General features: G+C 42.4%; 1 protein-coding gene across 4 annotated transcripts in view; it reads left to right on the top strand.

Moving 5' to 3' along the window:
• Window positions 1-17,575, top strand: part of CELF2 (CUGBP Elav-like family member 2) — a 518,375-nt gene that overhangs the window by 215,671 nt on the left and 285,129 nt on the right. For 2 of the 4 annotated variants that reach the window (XM_061181642.1, XM_061181640.1), the window contains exon 1: window positions 5,313-5,399. The exons of the other annotated variants lie outside the window; for them this stretch is intronic. In XM_061181642.1, the coding sequence (XP_061037625.1) occupies window positions 5,326-5,399 (74 nt within the window). In that variant the 5' untranslated portion in view covers window positions 5,313-5,325. Of the gene's footprint in view, window positions 1-5,312; window positions 5,400-17,575 lie in introns of those variants that run through there. 4 annotated transcript variants of the gene reach the window in all.

The raw sequence follows: 17,575 nt of genomic DNA, 5'->3' as shown, positions 1-17,575 counted from the left end.
TTTCTCTTTCTTTTTCTTCTGCCCCCACCTGTTGCTGCTTTCTCTCTAGACCCAATGTTATGCCTACTGCTATATCCACCCAGCTGTCGCTGCTCAGCTGCTGTGTTTCATCAAACAGTAGCTTCTCTTTTTGAAATTTACAGCATGTGACAGTAAGATGAGAACTTCTGGCCATTTGGGGAGAACATTTCGTGGGGGTGGTGGGTGTTCAAGGGCAGATTGCCAGGGAACTCAAAACCCCACTCTGATAGGTATAAATTTTGTTCCCGCCGCCAGGCTGGCACCAGATAAAGCTACCTGATACAGTTTGAAAAATCTCAGCATCTTCAAGAGGCTGCTGGGACATTCCTTCAGAGGTGGTTTTTTCTGAGTGCCTTTGTGTACATATCACCAGGCCAGCCTTTTTCTCCTCCCCGCCCTTTCTCCAATCTTCTCTTTCCCAATTTTCATATATTTACTCACTTCATGGGACGTGATCTTCCATCCTCCCCCTCCCCCCTGTGATGATGTCTGGAAAGGAATCGCCCCAGAGACAGCTGTTCCTAGTTGAGAACTCAGCCTTGGTCGAGGCAAACTTGATTGCCCTGACAGATGAGCCACCAAGACTCTTCAACTTTTGTGGTCACCTGCCTCCTCAGACCCACAGCTGTGGAGGAGAGCGTCTGGCATTGTCTGGCTTCCGTTTGAGAGAGAAGGAGGGAGAAAGAAAGAGAACGCTGAAGGGGGAGGGAAATAAGGCAGCAGGGGGGATAATGGAGAAAGGAGGAAAAGGGAAAGGCAAGTCCGAGAGGGAAGTGATAGGCTGGTTGGGCTCAGGGTCTGACAGGTCCACAGTATTAGCATTTCATCCCCTTGGAATGGAAACTTCTGGAAACCTTAAAGGGGCATCTCATTTCCGAGCACGAAGGTATGTATACAAAGAACCCATCTTCCGTTGGAGGGTCTCTTCAGAAGGGAGAGAGATTCACCATTATGTCTTTTGGCTCTATTGAAAACAGATTCAGAAAAACACAAGATTGCAAAGAGCCAGTAGCAGCTGTTCTCAAGGGAGAGTGACGGCTTAAAATTCCCGTACAAATGTAAAATCAGAGTTTAATAACGATGTCATCTTTATTGGCGTGTGATTTTACTGAAGTCTTAGGAATGTGATAAAGTCACCATTCCAGAAGCTTTCAAAATGGGGGGGAGGTAATAAGATCATTTTAAACTTGATTGGTGATATAAGTATTTTTTAAGAGATACCTTTATGGAGCTAAGAAAATATATATAATGTATCACTGAAGGATCTATTTGGGGATTTTTTAACTGCATAAAGACACTTGTTTATTTTTACAAGTTGCTGATGAAACTGGGGTACACCAAGAACAAACACGTGACCGCAAAGTCAGATACTTTCCCAGGTACTTCAAATTCATGTGGATTTCAAACTTATTGGCCCAGTGATGGGAACCCCCCCATTCTGGGCCTGTCTTTCTTGCTCCAAACGGCTCAGTACATTGGGTTTTTAAAAAAAAAAAAAAGGAACAGCTATTTAATAAAATTTGAATTTGAAAATGTGTTGGGGAAAGATGGTTTGGATTCTAGTTTTTAATAAAGAGCCAGGAGTGAGGGGAGAAAAACCCTTTTGTGAAGGTGGCTGTTTGAGGAGATGGAACAGTATTGGTACATCTGTAGTTGCATGGCCGACTGTCTACTGCTTTTAAAGAGATTGCAGCCCGTGACGTTATGCATAGGAATAATTAAAAAATGGAAATTTGTCACAAAATATACAGGGCTGTCTGCAGGAGAAGAAAATTAACTGTTGGGTTATAAACGTGCATCACTATCTATCAGACTCCAGTCTCTAAGTTATGGTATAAACTGTGCAAAAATGTTGAAAGATCTATAGTCAGGGGGCTCTATCCTGGTTCATTGATGAAGGTGGGTGATAGGAGTAGGATACCTTCCATTCGAGCAGTGTGACTCCATTTACAAATGCGTTTATTAGCATTCTGTTTCTATGGAGAGGTTTTTGGGTTTTTAAAAAAAAATGCCAGTGATAATTCAGTGCTCAAACAATGACCACTGGAGAAAACTCAGTTTGAGATGAGGCATGGGGAGGGGGGGTGTGCTGAAACAGCACAGTGCACCCAATTGCCTGGGAAGGCCTCATATAAAATGAGGTCATTCAGAAACTTTCCCTTGAAGTGCTTCCAATTCTTGAATTGCCTTTTGTTTGGGAAATGAATAGCAAGTTGATTAAAAAGAAAAAAAAATAGACAATTAGGGATGGTAGGGGGATGGGCTTCGGGAAGAGCTTAAGGTTTTTCTACAGTGAAGCTAAAATGGTGAGGAAACTGCATTGTTCCCAACAGCCCGGTCCCCAGGGATGTCAGCACACAGAGGTGTCACCTACCAGGTCAGGTCCAGGAGGGGGGCTCGCTCATGGCCTCACCCCCTTTCACTGCTGTTGATAAGATCCTTGGCTATAAAATAGCTTCACTGAACCCCACGTGTTTAGCAGCGGCCCAGACGAGCTGTCTGCAAAGTAATTCCAACTGCCAAAACATGATACCTGATGGCTCATTATGGCGTGAAAATTAAAAAAGGGGGCCCCCCGTCGAGTTTAGATTTTTTTTTTTTTTCCTTCTGGCAAAGCAGTCGGATGAGAAATTGAAGCTTTTCATCAGGTGGTATTTGGTTGGGTGTTTTTGTTTTTAAGCTCAAGAGCTTTTAAAATTTGTATTTTTAAAAAGAGCTATTGTGTAGGTGCTGTGATCATGGAAACAAAACCCTATAGGGTGTGTGTGTGTGTGTGTGTGTATTTTGTTTCTCTCTGGCACCTAAATTAAGTGCCTATGCAATCACTCTATTATTTATGTATTTGGCAGCCAAACTATTTCAGCTCAGCTACATCCAGAAGCTTTCCTTGGTTCCCGTCGTCACTGTATTTTATGTTAGAGTTTTCTTTTGTATCTGACCCTGGTTTTGCTTCTAACTTTAAATGGCAAAAGCAAATGTGCTTTGAAAACTCTGGGACACACTGTAGTTGTTAAATAAGGCAGTAACCTATGCACTAGTAATTCTTTCTCTATGACCTACTTACATACTTCTTCACCCTTCTTATAGTATGATTAAAAGCTGCTTTGAATCCACTATTGCCTCAAGGGATTTGAGCCTAGAATTTAACAAACTGCTGAGAAGGCTTAAGTCAGTAAGAGGCCTTCCCTACAGCGTCTCCCAAATAATTCACATGCAATTAAAGAGAGAATAAATATTTCAGAAGTGTGTTAATGAAGCTTTTTCTACCTTATAGAATGTAGATGTACATGGAGCTTCATTCCATAGCGGATTTAAAAATATTTTCCTGTTTGATTAATGAATGCAGTTGTGTTTTGCTTCTGTTCTGGAGGCCGGTTCTGTTAGTTCGTTCTTCAAATAGTTTTATTATAGAGTCAGCTGCTTATATACATTTGGGAGTTATGTAAATAATGTCTAGAAAATCAGGAACTGTCAAGGTTTGTCTCATTTATCTGGCTAATTACTTTATTAAGGTTATTGAAAGACCAACAAAATTCTTATCATTTCAAAGGCAGCCTGCGGTAGCTAGGGTAGGGAAAAAATGTAGCTTAGTATTATTAGGAAAAGTTGGGGCATTTGGGGTATAAGAATTGATTTTACCGCATCTGTTTTTCAGTTCTTTATGAACCTAGCCCTGATTCCTCAGAAAGGCAATATTTTCAACTGAAGGTTAGTCCTAGCCCTATATCTGTCTTGGAATTAGAACCATCTTGGTCAAAAGCCAGATATGTTGTTCAGCTGAAGAAGGAAATCAAGTCAATTAAGTATGGACTTAATTGAATACACCAGGCCTGTTATTCTAAATTGCTCAATGCAGCAAGCCTGGATTTACAATTGATATGTGGATTTAATATTGGTATATAAATATCCATTTTTCTTCATAATCTCTAAAGATGATCAGTTCTCATTATAACACAAGAAACTGGTGAGAAAAGATGAAAACAATTTTTTCTGCATGTTGTCTGATACATTTAACACCACGTGATACAATTAACTCCACGTGACTTAGTTGTTTAACCCTCTGGCTACTGTGAATACACCCCCAAGTGTGATATGTCATTTCAAAATAAAATTTAAAGTGATGATTAATAAAAGAGGCAAACTATAAGACTTCTGGTTTGCAATTTATGAGGCTGCTTTAGAATGTGAAATAGGCCACAAAGAAGTTTTACAGACTGGTGACATTGTGAGAATTTCAGTTTCATCTAAATAACCGGGCAACAAAACAATGATGAGAGCGCCAAATTAGAACATCACCATATAAAAATACTTTTAAGAATTTTCACAAGTCACTTGGGAAAATTAAACTCCCTTCTTTGTGAGAATTCTGCCCTATTTCTCAATTCCTATTAGTAAATCGGTCACAGATCTTAAATGAGTATTTAAGCTTCATGGCCATTACAGGCCTAACACTTTTCATGAAGCCACACTGTTGGTTTTTAATCGTTGTATTAAATACTTCGAAATGACCCATTTGCGATGTATCGTTTTAAAAGAAAACGTGCTTTATCACTATTTTTAGTCCCGTGTACTTCTTAATGTTTTCAAGATGATACAAAAGGAAATATAATCGTGCAGAGACTGATGAATCTTTCTCCTTGTAAATCACGGAAAAGTCCGCAAATGTCACTTGGGCCGTTTATCTGGTATTTGGCTCAACCACGAATGCTATTTCAGTTGAGTTCATACACTGGCGAGCACAGCCCACCGAGGAGCATTTAAACAAACCCCCGTGATGATTCGTCTCTCGTGGCTTCAGTTGGGGAGTTTGGGTGCGCTCGTGGAGTGCACCGGCCTTGGGCAATACGGTGGTACTAAACCCATGACCAGCGGTGGGTGAGTCGGGCCTCGTGCCAGGCTCCTGGAACTAGGGGACCGGACAGAGTCAGCGCCGGGGACGAGTGTGCGTGTCTGGATGCTGGGGACCCTAGGCCGGGGGGCGACTTGTCCAGGGGGCGGTCCCTCCGCCTCCTCCTCCCCCCGGGGGTCGGGCGTGCGGGCCCGCAGGGGTTAAGCGGCGGCGCGGCGGGCACGGAGCTCCGCCCCCGGTCGCCGCACCTGGCGCTGGGCAGCCCGCGGCCGGGGCGCTGGCTGTCGGCGGGGATTGGCGGAGAGCCGCGGAGAGAGAATGTGACAAGTGCCGGCTCGGGCGGCCGCCGCGGGGAGGCCGCGCGCACCTGTCCCTGCCCGTCTGCGCCGCCCGCCGCCGCTCGGCCGCGCGCACCGCCGCCCCCCACGCCCGAGCGCAGAGCGCGCGCCGCGAACATGACTTCTGCCTTCAAGCTGGATTTCCTCCCGGACATGATGGTTGAGGGCCGCCTGCTAGTTCCCGACCGAATGTGAGTTTGGCCGCCCGGCCGCCTCCGGGTCGCCGGCCCGGAGCCCCGCGGAGGGAGAAGGCGGGCGGTGGCGCTCCTGCGCCCCGGGGACGCGGGGGGTGGCTCCGGTTCGGCCGCGCCCTGGGGTTCGGAGCCGGCGCTGGACGCGGGGTGGTGGGAGTGTGTCTGGAGGAGCGGCGGGGACCAGCGAGCGGGGCGCGGTGGCCGGGGTGGGGCGGAGAGCGTGGACCGGCGAGCCGGACGCGGGTTCCCGGGGTCTGGGCTTGGGGTCCGGCCCGCGGGGACAGGCGACCGTGGCGCGGCGTCCCAGGGTGGGGTGCGCGCGTGCACGCTCGTGTCATTTGAAATTCGGGGCTGCTGGAGCTCTCGTGGCCCATTTAAAGATCCCTTCTTACCAAATTGCTCGCTTCTCTGACTTACCCTTTGCAAAGATTGCTTTCCTAGGATGGGAGAGTGGAAGGAGGGGAGAAGGAAAAAAAAAATGGGTGGGGGGAGATAATTATAAAGCATGAAAATAGCCAGGTGTACTCTATTGCAGAAATTAGAGGTAATTTTTAGGTAATCACAGTGGTTTGTCTGATATGCAGTCTATAATTTAATAATTAATGTGATTCTGGTTGTTTTACACGTCGTCAAACTAGAGTAGAGAGTTTATTGGGAGAAGTCAAGAGCTGGGATTCCTGAGGAAGGGAAAGTATGCCTAATTTTTCTTGGTCTCGGTTAGTCTTGATAGGAAAGTTTCTCTTATCAGCTGGGTCACTCTGAAGGCAATGGGATCTGCTTGTATTTCAGGAGTGTTTGAAAAGACGACCTAGAAGGTTGTCAGGAGTGGGTCTGAAAGGTCTGTGTCAATTTCAGACTTGTCTCTTGTCAGGCAAGAAATGTGATAGTGAATCTAGGCTACAATTAATCGAGTGAAAAAGGGACTGCTATCCTTGGTAAGAGTACGTATAAAATGTTTCCTATTGTACACACCCTGAGATAACAGTCATATTATTTCTGGCACTTTGCTCTATGCTGTGCAATTTTCAGGCCATTCTGAGCTTTATGATCCATTTCCCTGGCAACTAACTTTCCCCTACGGTGCTAGATTCTTTTTCTAGGATGTTAAATGTTATGAGCTGAGAGATTCTTGAGAAACTCCGCAGTGGCCAATTATTTGAGCCCCTAGGATTGGGGAGGAAAAAAAAAAAAAAAGCTGGGGAGAGGGATGAAAGTCTGTTAAATGTGAATTGTCCTTCTAGTCGATATTAAGAATGTTAACTTGCTTTTACACATGATCAGGTTCATTGTGCCAACTAAGATAATCAGATAATGTAGATTAAAATATTGAATTTCCCTTTGGCAGTTTTCTCTGTGAAAGTAATCTTGATTAGTACTGTTCCCATGATATTTGTTTTGAGAGATCTCTGTCCTCTCCCCCCTCTTAAAATGGCTGTCTGTATAGGCGTTTAATACATGTTTGCACATTAGCTAGTTTGAAAGTTCCGTGTTTTCTCCTCTGTAAGAGAGTTGGGGCGGAACCAAAGAATTGGCTTGATAGTGGTTTTGAATCGATGGTCACCTGCTAAGAATACTCTCTGAATGTAAAGTGTTAATGGCCTCTGAAAGATGCTATCTCTTGTCAGTTAAATTATTAATTATGGAAGTTTAATTTGTCCTTTTCATTTGGTGGATGAATGTGGCTCATTCAAACTGTTTGCTCTGAATAGAGCCTTTTTGTCTTAGTGATGGAGTCTGCTAGACAAATCCTAATATAACTTCTACCCACTTCTCTTCCATGTGTTAGTTATTTTGGAATCAAACTCAATTGTTTTCAGTGTTTGTCAACTCTTGCTTAATTGAACCTAGAAAAAAAGAAAAACAGAGGACTTGTAAATGATGACTTTATTATTTGTTTCCAAGATAATGATTTTATGTTTCCTTAGCCCTGAGAATACTGTAGCATGTTTTCCGAAAGAGTTTGTAATTAACTCACGTTAGAGACTGTCTTTGGGGAATAGGGGTGCGTGGGAAGGAATGTGATAAGTTGAAAATGCTTGAAACCCACGCGAAGTATATCTTATCACCAAGATAGCTTTGCGGGTTTATTGTTTTCTGGACCGGTGGTTGTTTATGGTGTATTGCCATTCGAACTAAATTGCCGTCAGCTAGATTATTGGCCTGTTCCTAAAAGGAACTTATATAAAGCACAGGGCTTTTCTGGTGTTGATTTTCTAAAGCAGTAGAACATATTTTCAATGACGTTTTCCCACAAGAATATATTAGATAAGTTTGCAAGATGTAATATGTTTGAGTCCTCAAGGCAGATGAACAAATAGCTTTTGAGGTAAATGATTACGCTTCATGGCACCATGAGCCATCAAGTGTTTAAAGAGCCCAGATCATTTAAGGCTCTGTAGTGGATATAGAATTGTTATGACATAGGCTTCAAAGTCTTGGGGTTTTAAATGTTCAACATCAAAACTGTACATGGAAATGGACCTTTTAAATAATCTTAACTATCACAGTTTTGTTGTCTTTGTGTTTAGAAAGTCATTTGCAAAAAAGCGTAATGAAATAGAATGTCATTTGCAAAAAAGCATGATGAAAATAAAAACAACTGATATTTAAAAAATTCAGTTTTAAACTGGGGCACTTGGTTTTGGATTGGAGTCGGGGATGAGTGTCTTTCTTTGTTTCACCTTTTGAATGATCGTATGTATGCATTGGGCTTTTTTAAATGTTTTTGAATTTTTACACAAATTTTAAACAAAATCTAAGACATGCTATCTTGGAATTGAGAAATTACAGGTGGAAAAATCTATGAATGCACCTTTAAACATGTTAGTTCAGATTTGTGATGTTAGAATAAGATGCTGAGGAGAAACTACCAGTAAATTAATACAAAATCTTATTTTTTTCACATTTGGTGAGTAACCTTACTGACAAGGAGAAAAAGTTATCCTGAGTCAACTTGGTGCATTAACCTTTTTGTTGAGTCCTCCCAAGTTGGGATAACCGGAGAGATGTCTATCAGGGTCTAATTAAACTGGCCAGCAGTTCTAGGGACATAATTGTTAAAGTTGAAAGAGGCTTTGGAGACCATCTCACCAGACCTCCTTGTTTTATAGATGAAGAAGCTATTAGAGGGGCAATGGGACCAGTCCAAGAAGGCAGTGTAATTACTGTTTCCCTCTCCCCACTAAAATAAGAAGAACATGAGTCATTCATTGAATGCCTGCTATGTACCAGGACACTTTACGTACGCTGTCATAGTAGATATGCAAGGTGGGTATTGTACCCATTTTACAGGTGATACTTAAAGAGATTACCTTCTTGCACATGCCACGTAGGCAGTAAATGGCAAAGCTGTGGTTTGCTTGTGTGTGTGCGCGCATGTGTGTTATATAAATGCATGTTTAAGTGTTGATGAGGAGAGAAGAGAGGACTGAGTTTTTGTTGGGAAACCATAATTGTCACTTGAGAATGATGGCGTACTATAGGAAATACATATCACCGATTCAGGATTGACTCTCTAATTTGATTCAAATTAGTGAATTGATCACTCTCTTGTTTGATTCAAATTCACACTGTTATTCCATATGCTAATGAACTAAAGAGAATATACTTTAATTAAAAACTTTTTTTTGTTTACCGAGTACCAGCAAGATGAAGGTCAAAGACATTGAGTTCCCTTTTTTTTTTCCATATGGCATTTAAAGTATATTTAGGAAATGCCATTACCAATAATAAAATACAGCACTGAGATTCGTCACCCGATTCCTTGATAGACATGAGAGGAAATTAAAATGCAAAGACTCTTAAAAGAAGAGCTGTGTATATGGTTCTTTAAGGAAATTTTTAAAGAAGCATTTTCAGGTGGGATTTCTCAGTGCCTATTTCAGTATCAGCTGCTTCCTGAAACCGAAAACTCCTCCCACATTGGCATTTTAGAACACTAATGTTATCTTTGATCTGGGTTAGAGGTATTATTTTAATTGTTGAGTATTGCTATTTAATTGTAATTTGCTGGATAGAGATTACTCTGGCATCTGTTGATGAGATGCGGTGAGCTGGGAAGAATAAGAACCTTGCAAGACAAGATTAAAAGAAGATAAGATTTTCAGGTATGAACCTAGTGGATCATGGGATCATTAAGAATGTTTTCCATCTCTGAGTGTTTACCTACTCCCCCCACTCCTGCTCTCACCACTATAATAATAGTATATTTGGCCTCTGATAAAAGACTGCAGTTTCCTTCCCTTTTTTACATAAACCCCCAGACTTTTCATTTCTCCTTACTCTTACCTTGTGGTTTTCTTACAAGTTCAACACTCATTCCCTTCTCATGAAAAGACGGGTAATAATCTGATAAACGTGATCATGGTTGAGGCTTATATGTAGACATGGATGATGGGGTGGGGGTCTGATGTCACTGTAGCAACCAACCTCACAGGTGTTTATACTACCAGTATCTCTTATTTGCATTTTGTTGGAAAACCTGGGTATTTTCAACACGTTACAAGGAGCCCAATGATAAATCAGTAAGTCATTGATGTCTTTCACTTCCTATGCTGAACCTCACCCAAACTTAAAAATTCTTTATTTCCAATTTAGAGTGTTAGTACTGGAGGGTTTTGTTTTTTCAAGGGAGGCTTGGATTTTTGCTTTGTGTTGGTGGATTAGGCCATCACGAAGAGTTAGCTATTTCTCAGTGTCATATTTGTTCTACAAAACTGCGGAAGGGAGGCTTTGGAAAGTACGAATGATTTCCAGTTCTTTAGCACCTCCCCGTTCTCGTGCCCTTGTGTGTGTTTCCACTATCAGGGAGCTGGTGGGGAATATAAGGAAGCCAACGACGGTGCTGTGCTACTTGTGTAGCAGTGCAGAAAATGCATTTTTATTTTTCCTTAAGAAAAAGCTCTTGCTGAACTTCAAGGGAAACGGAGCTGCACATTCCTGGAAAAACCTTGGTGGGAAACAAAAACTAATTAGCGCGGTAAATGTGATGCTCGCAGGTAATTGTAAAATAATTATCCCCCTTTAGCATCATCACTGTTTAATTGTGCCATCCAATATTCTCATGCTCTGAATCTAGATGTAAAGGGATGGAAACCCCCCCATCTCCTCCTGGGACTGTCTTTTTCATTTACTGTGAGCTTTAGACTCTTCCGAAAGGACTTTAAAAAGAAAGGGGGAAACATACAGGGGATTTTCAGCAGCTTCACTCTGCCCATTTGTTCTAAATCACGACAGAAAGTGATTACTCCAACTAGTTTTATAGAAATACAATTCCACTTATGTGGTTGAAATGCCTTGTGAGCATATTTGAGATTTACGCTTTCACAGTGCTACCCCCGGAGTTTTATGAACAGTCGGTTTTATGAACTGCAGATTGTATATTATGTCCAGATACTGAGAGTGATGCTTTAAGATCAGCTGATGATTTAAAATGGAATGCTAATAAATATGTAATCATATGGCTCTCAAAATGACAGATGAGTACAAATTCGGTTTTTGGTTAAATTTTAATTACTCCATTTGAATGAATGCCTCAGAGCCAACTTGCTGGCAAATTACTAGACCCATTTTTTTTTCAGTTTTCCCTCCTAAATATGTATGTAAATTAAGTTTAGGCTGCATTTAGACTAAAATACAGTTTTGGTTTATTATTCTCAACTTTTCTGCCAGACTTGTATGGCCTTTTACGTAAGGTCAGATTTTAAATAAAGAAACCTATTTGAAAGAGACCTCAGTTTAAATGATCTGTGCTCCCTTTCCATCAGTAGAAGGGTAAGAGACGGATAGATACAGGATTCCTTTAATAGTGATAGTGCTTTAAAAATGGGGTACGTGAAGTGTTTGGATTTTAAGCCTTAATAATTAAAGAAGTCAGAGGTTTGTTTTCTCGGGGAGATTGTTTATGGCTCTGTCATGACCATGGAAATCAAGTTCCCCCAACCCAGCAGCTGCTTTGTCTGACATTTATAGGCTCAAACAGGACTGAAGATTTCCGAGGTTCACAGATGATGGTGCTGACTCACTCCTCAGAGAGAAGGCAATTAATTTCAGCTGATTTCTTTGACATTTGACATCATTTTTGCCCAGCTTTAAAAAAAAATTTTTTTTTGAGTGTCATGGGAGTGAATAGTTCTTCAGCTTCCATACTAGGATCGAAAATTCTATGTTTTTATGTTGAAAGGCTTAATTTTCATGTCTTTTCAGAAGGGAGTTCATAGCTGGACTTGGGCTCATTAAATTTTTTTTAAATTTAAATTTGTTTATTTATTTTTGGCTGCATTGGGTCTTCGTCGCTGCGCGCGGGCTTTCTCTAGTTGCTGTGAGCAGGGGCAACTCTTCGTTGCGGTGCACGGACTTCTCATTACGGTGGCTTCTCTTGTTGCGGAGCATGGGCTCTAGGTGCGCGAGCTTCAGTAGTTGTGGCACGTGGGCTCAGTAGTTGTGGCACACGGGCTTAGTTGCTCCGTGGCATGTGGGATCTTCCTGGACCAGGGCTCGAACCCGTGACCCCTGCATTGGCAGATGGATTCTTAACTACTGCGCCACCAGGGAAGTCCCGGGCTCATTAAATTTTAAGGTGGTATTTTAGATCCTTTTCCTTGAATGATGTCTTCCTATCTCCTGGTCTCCCCCAATAACAGGAAAGTTGTACCACATTTATGTGACACAAAATCAGTTGGTCCTTTAGGCTAAAAGAGGAAAATAATGTTATTCACCTGGCTGTAAATGTGTATATAAAATGTGTGCACACACATGTATATATACATATGTATGTAAATATAGGTGAAATATATATATGGAAAACTAGCTTGGGCATAATTCCTCACTTTCTTAAAATATCTTCCATTTAATGGCCTTTGGCTCTAAAAGTTAGGAAATACGTATACAACGTAACATGTGTTTAATGGATTCTTACATTCATAACTGAAACGTTTAAGATTCAAGAAGGTTTAACATCTTGACCAAAGATGTACCTCACGTTAGTGACACTGCTGGAAGTAGTTCTTAGGACTTTGTTTTGACTCTTTGGCCCAGAACCTCAGAGTAGCTTTTGTTAAAGGACAGAAAAGAGGTTCACTGTGATGGTTCTGTCATACCTTCTGGGTGAAAAGCTGAGACTCTTCCCACCCAGTTGGGTGGCTTTTCTCTCCTTGCCAAAAAGTCCCCAGACTTGGGGACGTTTCTCAGTTGCAATTGAGTTGTTGCTACTGTCAAAACCTTATAGGTTTCAAGTAGGAAGAAAGAAAGACTCTTCACAGAAGCCTGACAGTAGACCCTCCACTGATATTTTTTCGTGTAGACACGCTGGTGCCCATCAGACCAAATTCCTCACCTTGTGCTTCTTGCCTGCTGCCGCCATCTTGTATGGTCCATACCATTATCCCATAGCTTCCTATCGCTGTTGAAAGGAGAACTCAAAATTTTGATTGTGTCTAGTGGGACTCACATCAACTGAACATCTTAAAAAGGCTAAAGTTATGGGACATCTATGCAGCTGTAAGGAGGTAAATTGGTGTAAACCTTCTTCAACCTGCACGCACACCTCTCACCCAGTTGTTTTCTCTGTGCATCTCCAGAGTAGACCTTGGGTATCATACAGGTGAAGCGAATGCAGGCTGAAATCTGACATTTCATTTTCTCCTTGGAAAAAAAATCTTTGGGGAATAACAAAAGTGAAAGATGATAGGAAAAAGCATAAGGAAGGAAAGCTTTTGGTAGCGGACTAACAGATATTCGTTTTGTTCTGCTTTGACGCAGCGCTCCTGATTCCTTGTACCCTAACCCAGACTTCTTTAGGTCATCAATGGCACAGCTCTTCCTGAAGTTCTCTTTCTGCCTTTCCTAGGTTTTCCTGATGTATATCTTCCCTGTTCTTTTATTTGAATCTTCTCTAAGATTCAGTGGGCTTCTCTAAGCCCCATTAATTATCCCTCTTCTGAGCAGTTTCCTGAATTTCAAGAGAAGGGGCCACATCCGTCCACAACACAGTTCTCAGAACCACAGCCTTGAGAGGGAGGACAGCGTCCAAACACCTTGGTCATCACTTGCAGTAAATTCCACTGGCACAGCTGTGTGTTTCTGTGCATAAAACTATATTTTGACTTCCTAGGCTATAGAGGGGTGTTGAGTTTTCTGGTTGGGCAGAAGGGCAGCATATTTCGAATGATTAACTTTATGGATGTCATTGTCTTGGCCCGCTATATTTGGCTCTGCTGCAGCTGTGTTTGCCTTCTCAAAATTGTCACCAGGAGGCCTCCAACTGCAATTATTCCCTTCAGTTCGTGCTTGTAGCATCCTTCCTTGTGACTCCCGTGGTCCACCCCGCCATCTTGCGTGGCATCAGGATTCAAAGGCAACACGCAAGCCCTGATGGCTGGTTAACACGACTGGCAGCTCCATCTCGAGACAATAATATTAAGTCACCTACATTTTACATTCTAATGCGACCTGTCAGGGTACTTCTTTCTTTTCACAAAAAGCCCATATTTTCCTCTTTTTTCCTACTTCTCTCTTCCTCTTCGACGGCAAAAAGTTGCTGCCAGCATCTACTGATGGGCAATATTTCTTCCGTTTCTGTATTACTAGAGCACTTCCGAGCAGGTTTTTACTTACTTCTGGTGTTTCCAGGTCCCTCACAGAGCACCGTGTTGAAGAGGAGACTTAAAGGCAGAGCGTTTTTTTTTCCTGTTAGTTGAGCCCCTGCCACAGAATCTTCTTTTCTCTCAGGAAGATTTTAGGAAAGATTGTTCTTCGTATAGAAACCATTTTAATTCTGTTGGCTATGTGTGAGTTTTAACCTTGAGTTAGAACTTGCTCATGGGTCGTTTCTGCTTGTCGGGGACGCTTGCCCTGCGTCGGAATCTGCTGTGTGTAGCAGAATGGCATCACCAGCAACATGGCTTTATGGTCTCCCAGCAACGCGTTAGAAGGTCATCCTTGAAGGCTAAGGGTCCTTTACTAAACAAGAGTCTCCTGCCTTCTCCTGGCTTGTCTTCTGACTTGTTCCATGCCCCCTTCAAGTCTCAGGTGACTTGTCAAGATTCCTCATCTAGAAAATAAGGATAATAAGATACGCTTCTTACCTGTGCCCCAGAATTATTGTGAAGCTGATGTCGGGAGAGGAGTCATAACCTAAATAATTTACAGCTTTGTGGTACTTAAGATCGACTGCAAGTTCACCTGCCTTTCCTGGGAGAATGAAACTCAGGGAAACTTCATTACAACTGACCAGTTAATGTTTTCTCCCTCAGAACATTCATGCTTTAAAGTCTCAGCCAAAGACCCATAAAGCAGTATGGCTTCCATATAGACGTGCAGAAAATGCTCCGTCCCCAGGACCACATTAAGAAGACTGATTTTTTTTTTCTCTCTCTCTCTCCTCTTTCTGCTTGATGATTGAGAAATAAAATACAGTTTGTGTTCCAACTGAACTCGTGGTCAGACCTTGCATTCTGGGATGGGGTGAAGCAAAAAGCAGTATCTCCATCCCGGTATCTCCATAAGTGCATTTGGAAAAAGCCCATCTCTACATCAGCTGAAATAGATCTTGATTTTCTTATGGGAGGAGACTCAGCTGCACCATAGGAAGGCTGCTTCTCACGTGATGGGACTCCTAACCCCCGCAGAAACCCAACCCTTAAGAAAACAATTTCAATGATGTGAACGTGGAGGCGAGTATTGTAGACCCTGCCACCTGCTGGCCTCGTTAGGTGCTCAGGCCACAACGTGCCAGGAGAGTCTCTGAAGGAGGAAATGACTTGGAAGAGGAATCAGTGATTTTAGGAGTTGGCACAATGGGTGGAGGTGTGCATCCCGCCACAGGATTCATCATAGTTATTGTTTTCCTGCTCTGCTATACAGGCTCTTCTCCTCCTAACATAGCCAGTAAGGTCCTTGAAGTCCTGAGAAACCAGAGCTGCTACAGCTAGTGTGAAGGTTTGCTGCTAACGTTATAAGTCACTTGATTGATTAAGATCAGACATGATCAGATTCAGTTGGGAAGCTCAGAGCCTCCTCTGAGTCCATTAGCTGAGGAATGTCCTCCATGGTGGGCCAGAGGCCACGCAGCACCCACTCTGGCCAAGAGAGTGATGTTGCCTGTGAGACACCGCCCTCCCCCGCCCCCCTAGGCCATGAACGTGACCTCCCAAACCAAGAATCCCTTGCCCGCGTAGCAAACCACATTGCGCTAGGCTGAACTCGGGCACTATCCGAGATGACGCTGTTTCTGACATTGTCGGGAGAGGAACATGAGGTCTGTGGATGAAATCTGGCAGAATCTTTCGAGAAGGGTCTGCCTCGCAGATACTACAAATGTTTCTCTACAAATTGATGAGTTCTTTGTAATTGGCACATTTTATCTTAGCGTCAAGGACGTCTGATTGACTTTATAGGCAGCCTTTCAATTGGGCCGAGATTTTGTGTCCAGCTATCATAAAAAGTGACCAAAATTAGACTCTTGTCGGCCTCAGAAGCCACGGGATGGCCTTGATCTCGCCTCTGACTGTGTCTTGTTTTTTTCAGGTCTACTCAGAACGTGATACTTCTGATCCAAATTGATTTTGAGTTGTCTGTTCAATAAAATAATGATGTCTACCTAGAAGCCAAAATATGTTTTCTGGTGTCAACAAAACTGTAATTCTTTGACAATGAAATACTTCCTTTTAGTATGTTTCTCCTAATTCTGATTCCTAACGCTTTAAAGGATGTTGCCTTCCTCTGGGTACGCTTTCTGAAATGTTTTATGACATTTGCTGTTCTTGATTTAGGATATACTGTGGGTCAGCCATTAAGCTAAGGGATTTGTATAAATTATCAGTAATCTTCAGAAAACTTTTGCAAGGTAAGTTGTATTGTTACAATTTTGCAAATGAGAAAAGGGAGGTTCTAGAAGGTAAAGGCACGTATCTGTATCCATTTCCAAAGCCTGAGCTCTTTCTACTCTGCCACCTTCCATTCTGGCCCAGAAGGTTGCTTTGTCTTTTGAGGGATCCCTAGAACCTTGTATGACCATAAACAGGTTGAACTTCTAGATGTGTTGGCGAATTGGCAGCTGAGTTTGTGGATCCTGAGTATGAAATAGTTTCTTAGCTATGACCTAATAATAATAACCTGCTTTTTATGTGCTCTTTCACATAAATTTCTTGATTTTGTTTCATAGCCAGACCAGTTTCTGAGTTTAGAAGGCAAGAGTGTTGTAAAAGTTGTCAGAAGAAAGGGGCACCATAGCAAAGTCAAGATATCTTAATGCCAGAGGCAGGGTCTTACTTACAGCTGAGATAAGGAAGCAGTTAACATTGAATGTTAAGGTGGCTCCTTATTCTTCGTTTAAAAAGATCACTGTCTGAAAGAGAAAAACAAATACCGTATGCTAACACATATATATGGACTCTTAAAAAAAAAAAAAAAGGTTCTGAAGAACCTAGGGGCAAGACAGGAATAAAGAGAAGAGACAGATGTAGAGAATGGACTTGAGGACACGGGGAGGGAGTAGGGTAAGCTGGGACGAAGTGAGAGAGTGGCATGGACATAGATACACTATCTAATGTAACATAGATAGCTAGTGGGAAGCAGCCACATAGCATAAGGAGATCAGCTTCGTGCTTTGTGACCACCTAGAGAGGTGGGTTAGGGAGGGTGGGAGGGAGATGCAAGAGAGAGGAGATATGGGGATATATGTATACGTATAGCTGATTATACAGCAGCAACTAACACACCACTGTAAAGCAATTATACTCCAATAAAGATGTTAAAAATAAATAAATAAATACACTTAAAAGAGAGAGAGAGAGAGAACTGCCTCTTCCAGGAAGAAGTTTCTTTGGGGGATTTCATTAGACACCTGGCATCCCACCCTGCATTTACTTCCAACTTCTTGATTTTTGCATTGATTTAGAGGAACACCTTTCTCAGGGTGCCTCCAGCCCATAGTGTGCCTTCTTGTGACTTAGAATAAAGCTCTTGGGTGGCATTCGGTCCCCATTGTCCCCCTCATGTGGTGACTTGCTGCTGTGTCCTTTCTATAGTTACTTGCAGTTTTACCTCCTCCTTCATAAATGAGCCAGAGGGGTCGGCAGTAGAATAAGTGTCTCTGAACATGATAACACATGGATTTTAGATGATTGACAGTGGTGACCAACTCAGCCGTGGCCCGTGGTCCCTTTCAAGTGTCA

The sequence above is a fragment of the Eubalaena glacialis genome, chromosome 2 (genome assembly GCF_028564815.1).
Source record: "Eubalaena glacialis isolate mEubGla1 chromosome 2, mEubGla1.1.hap2.+ XY, whole genome shotgun sequence".
NCBI lineage: Eukaryota > Metazoa > Chordata > Mammalia > Artiodactyla > Balaenidae > Eubalaena > Eubalaena glacialis.
Note: the sequence above shows the minus strand (reverse complement) of the source record. Positions and strands in the feature narration are given on the sequence as shown.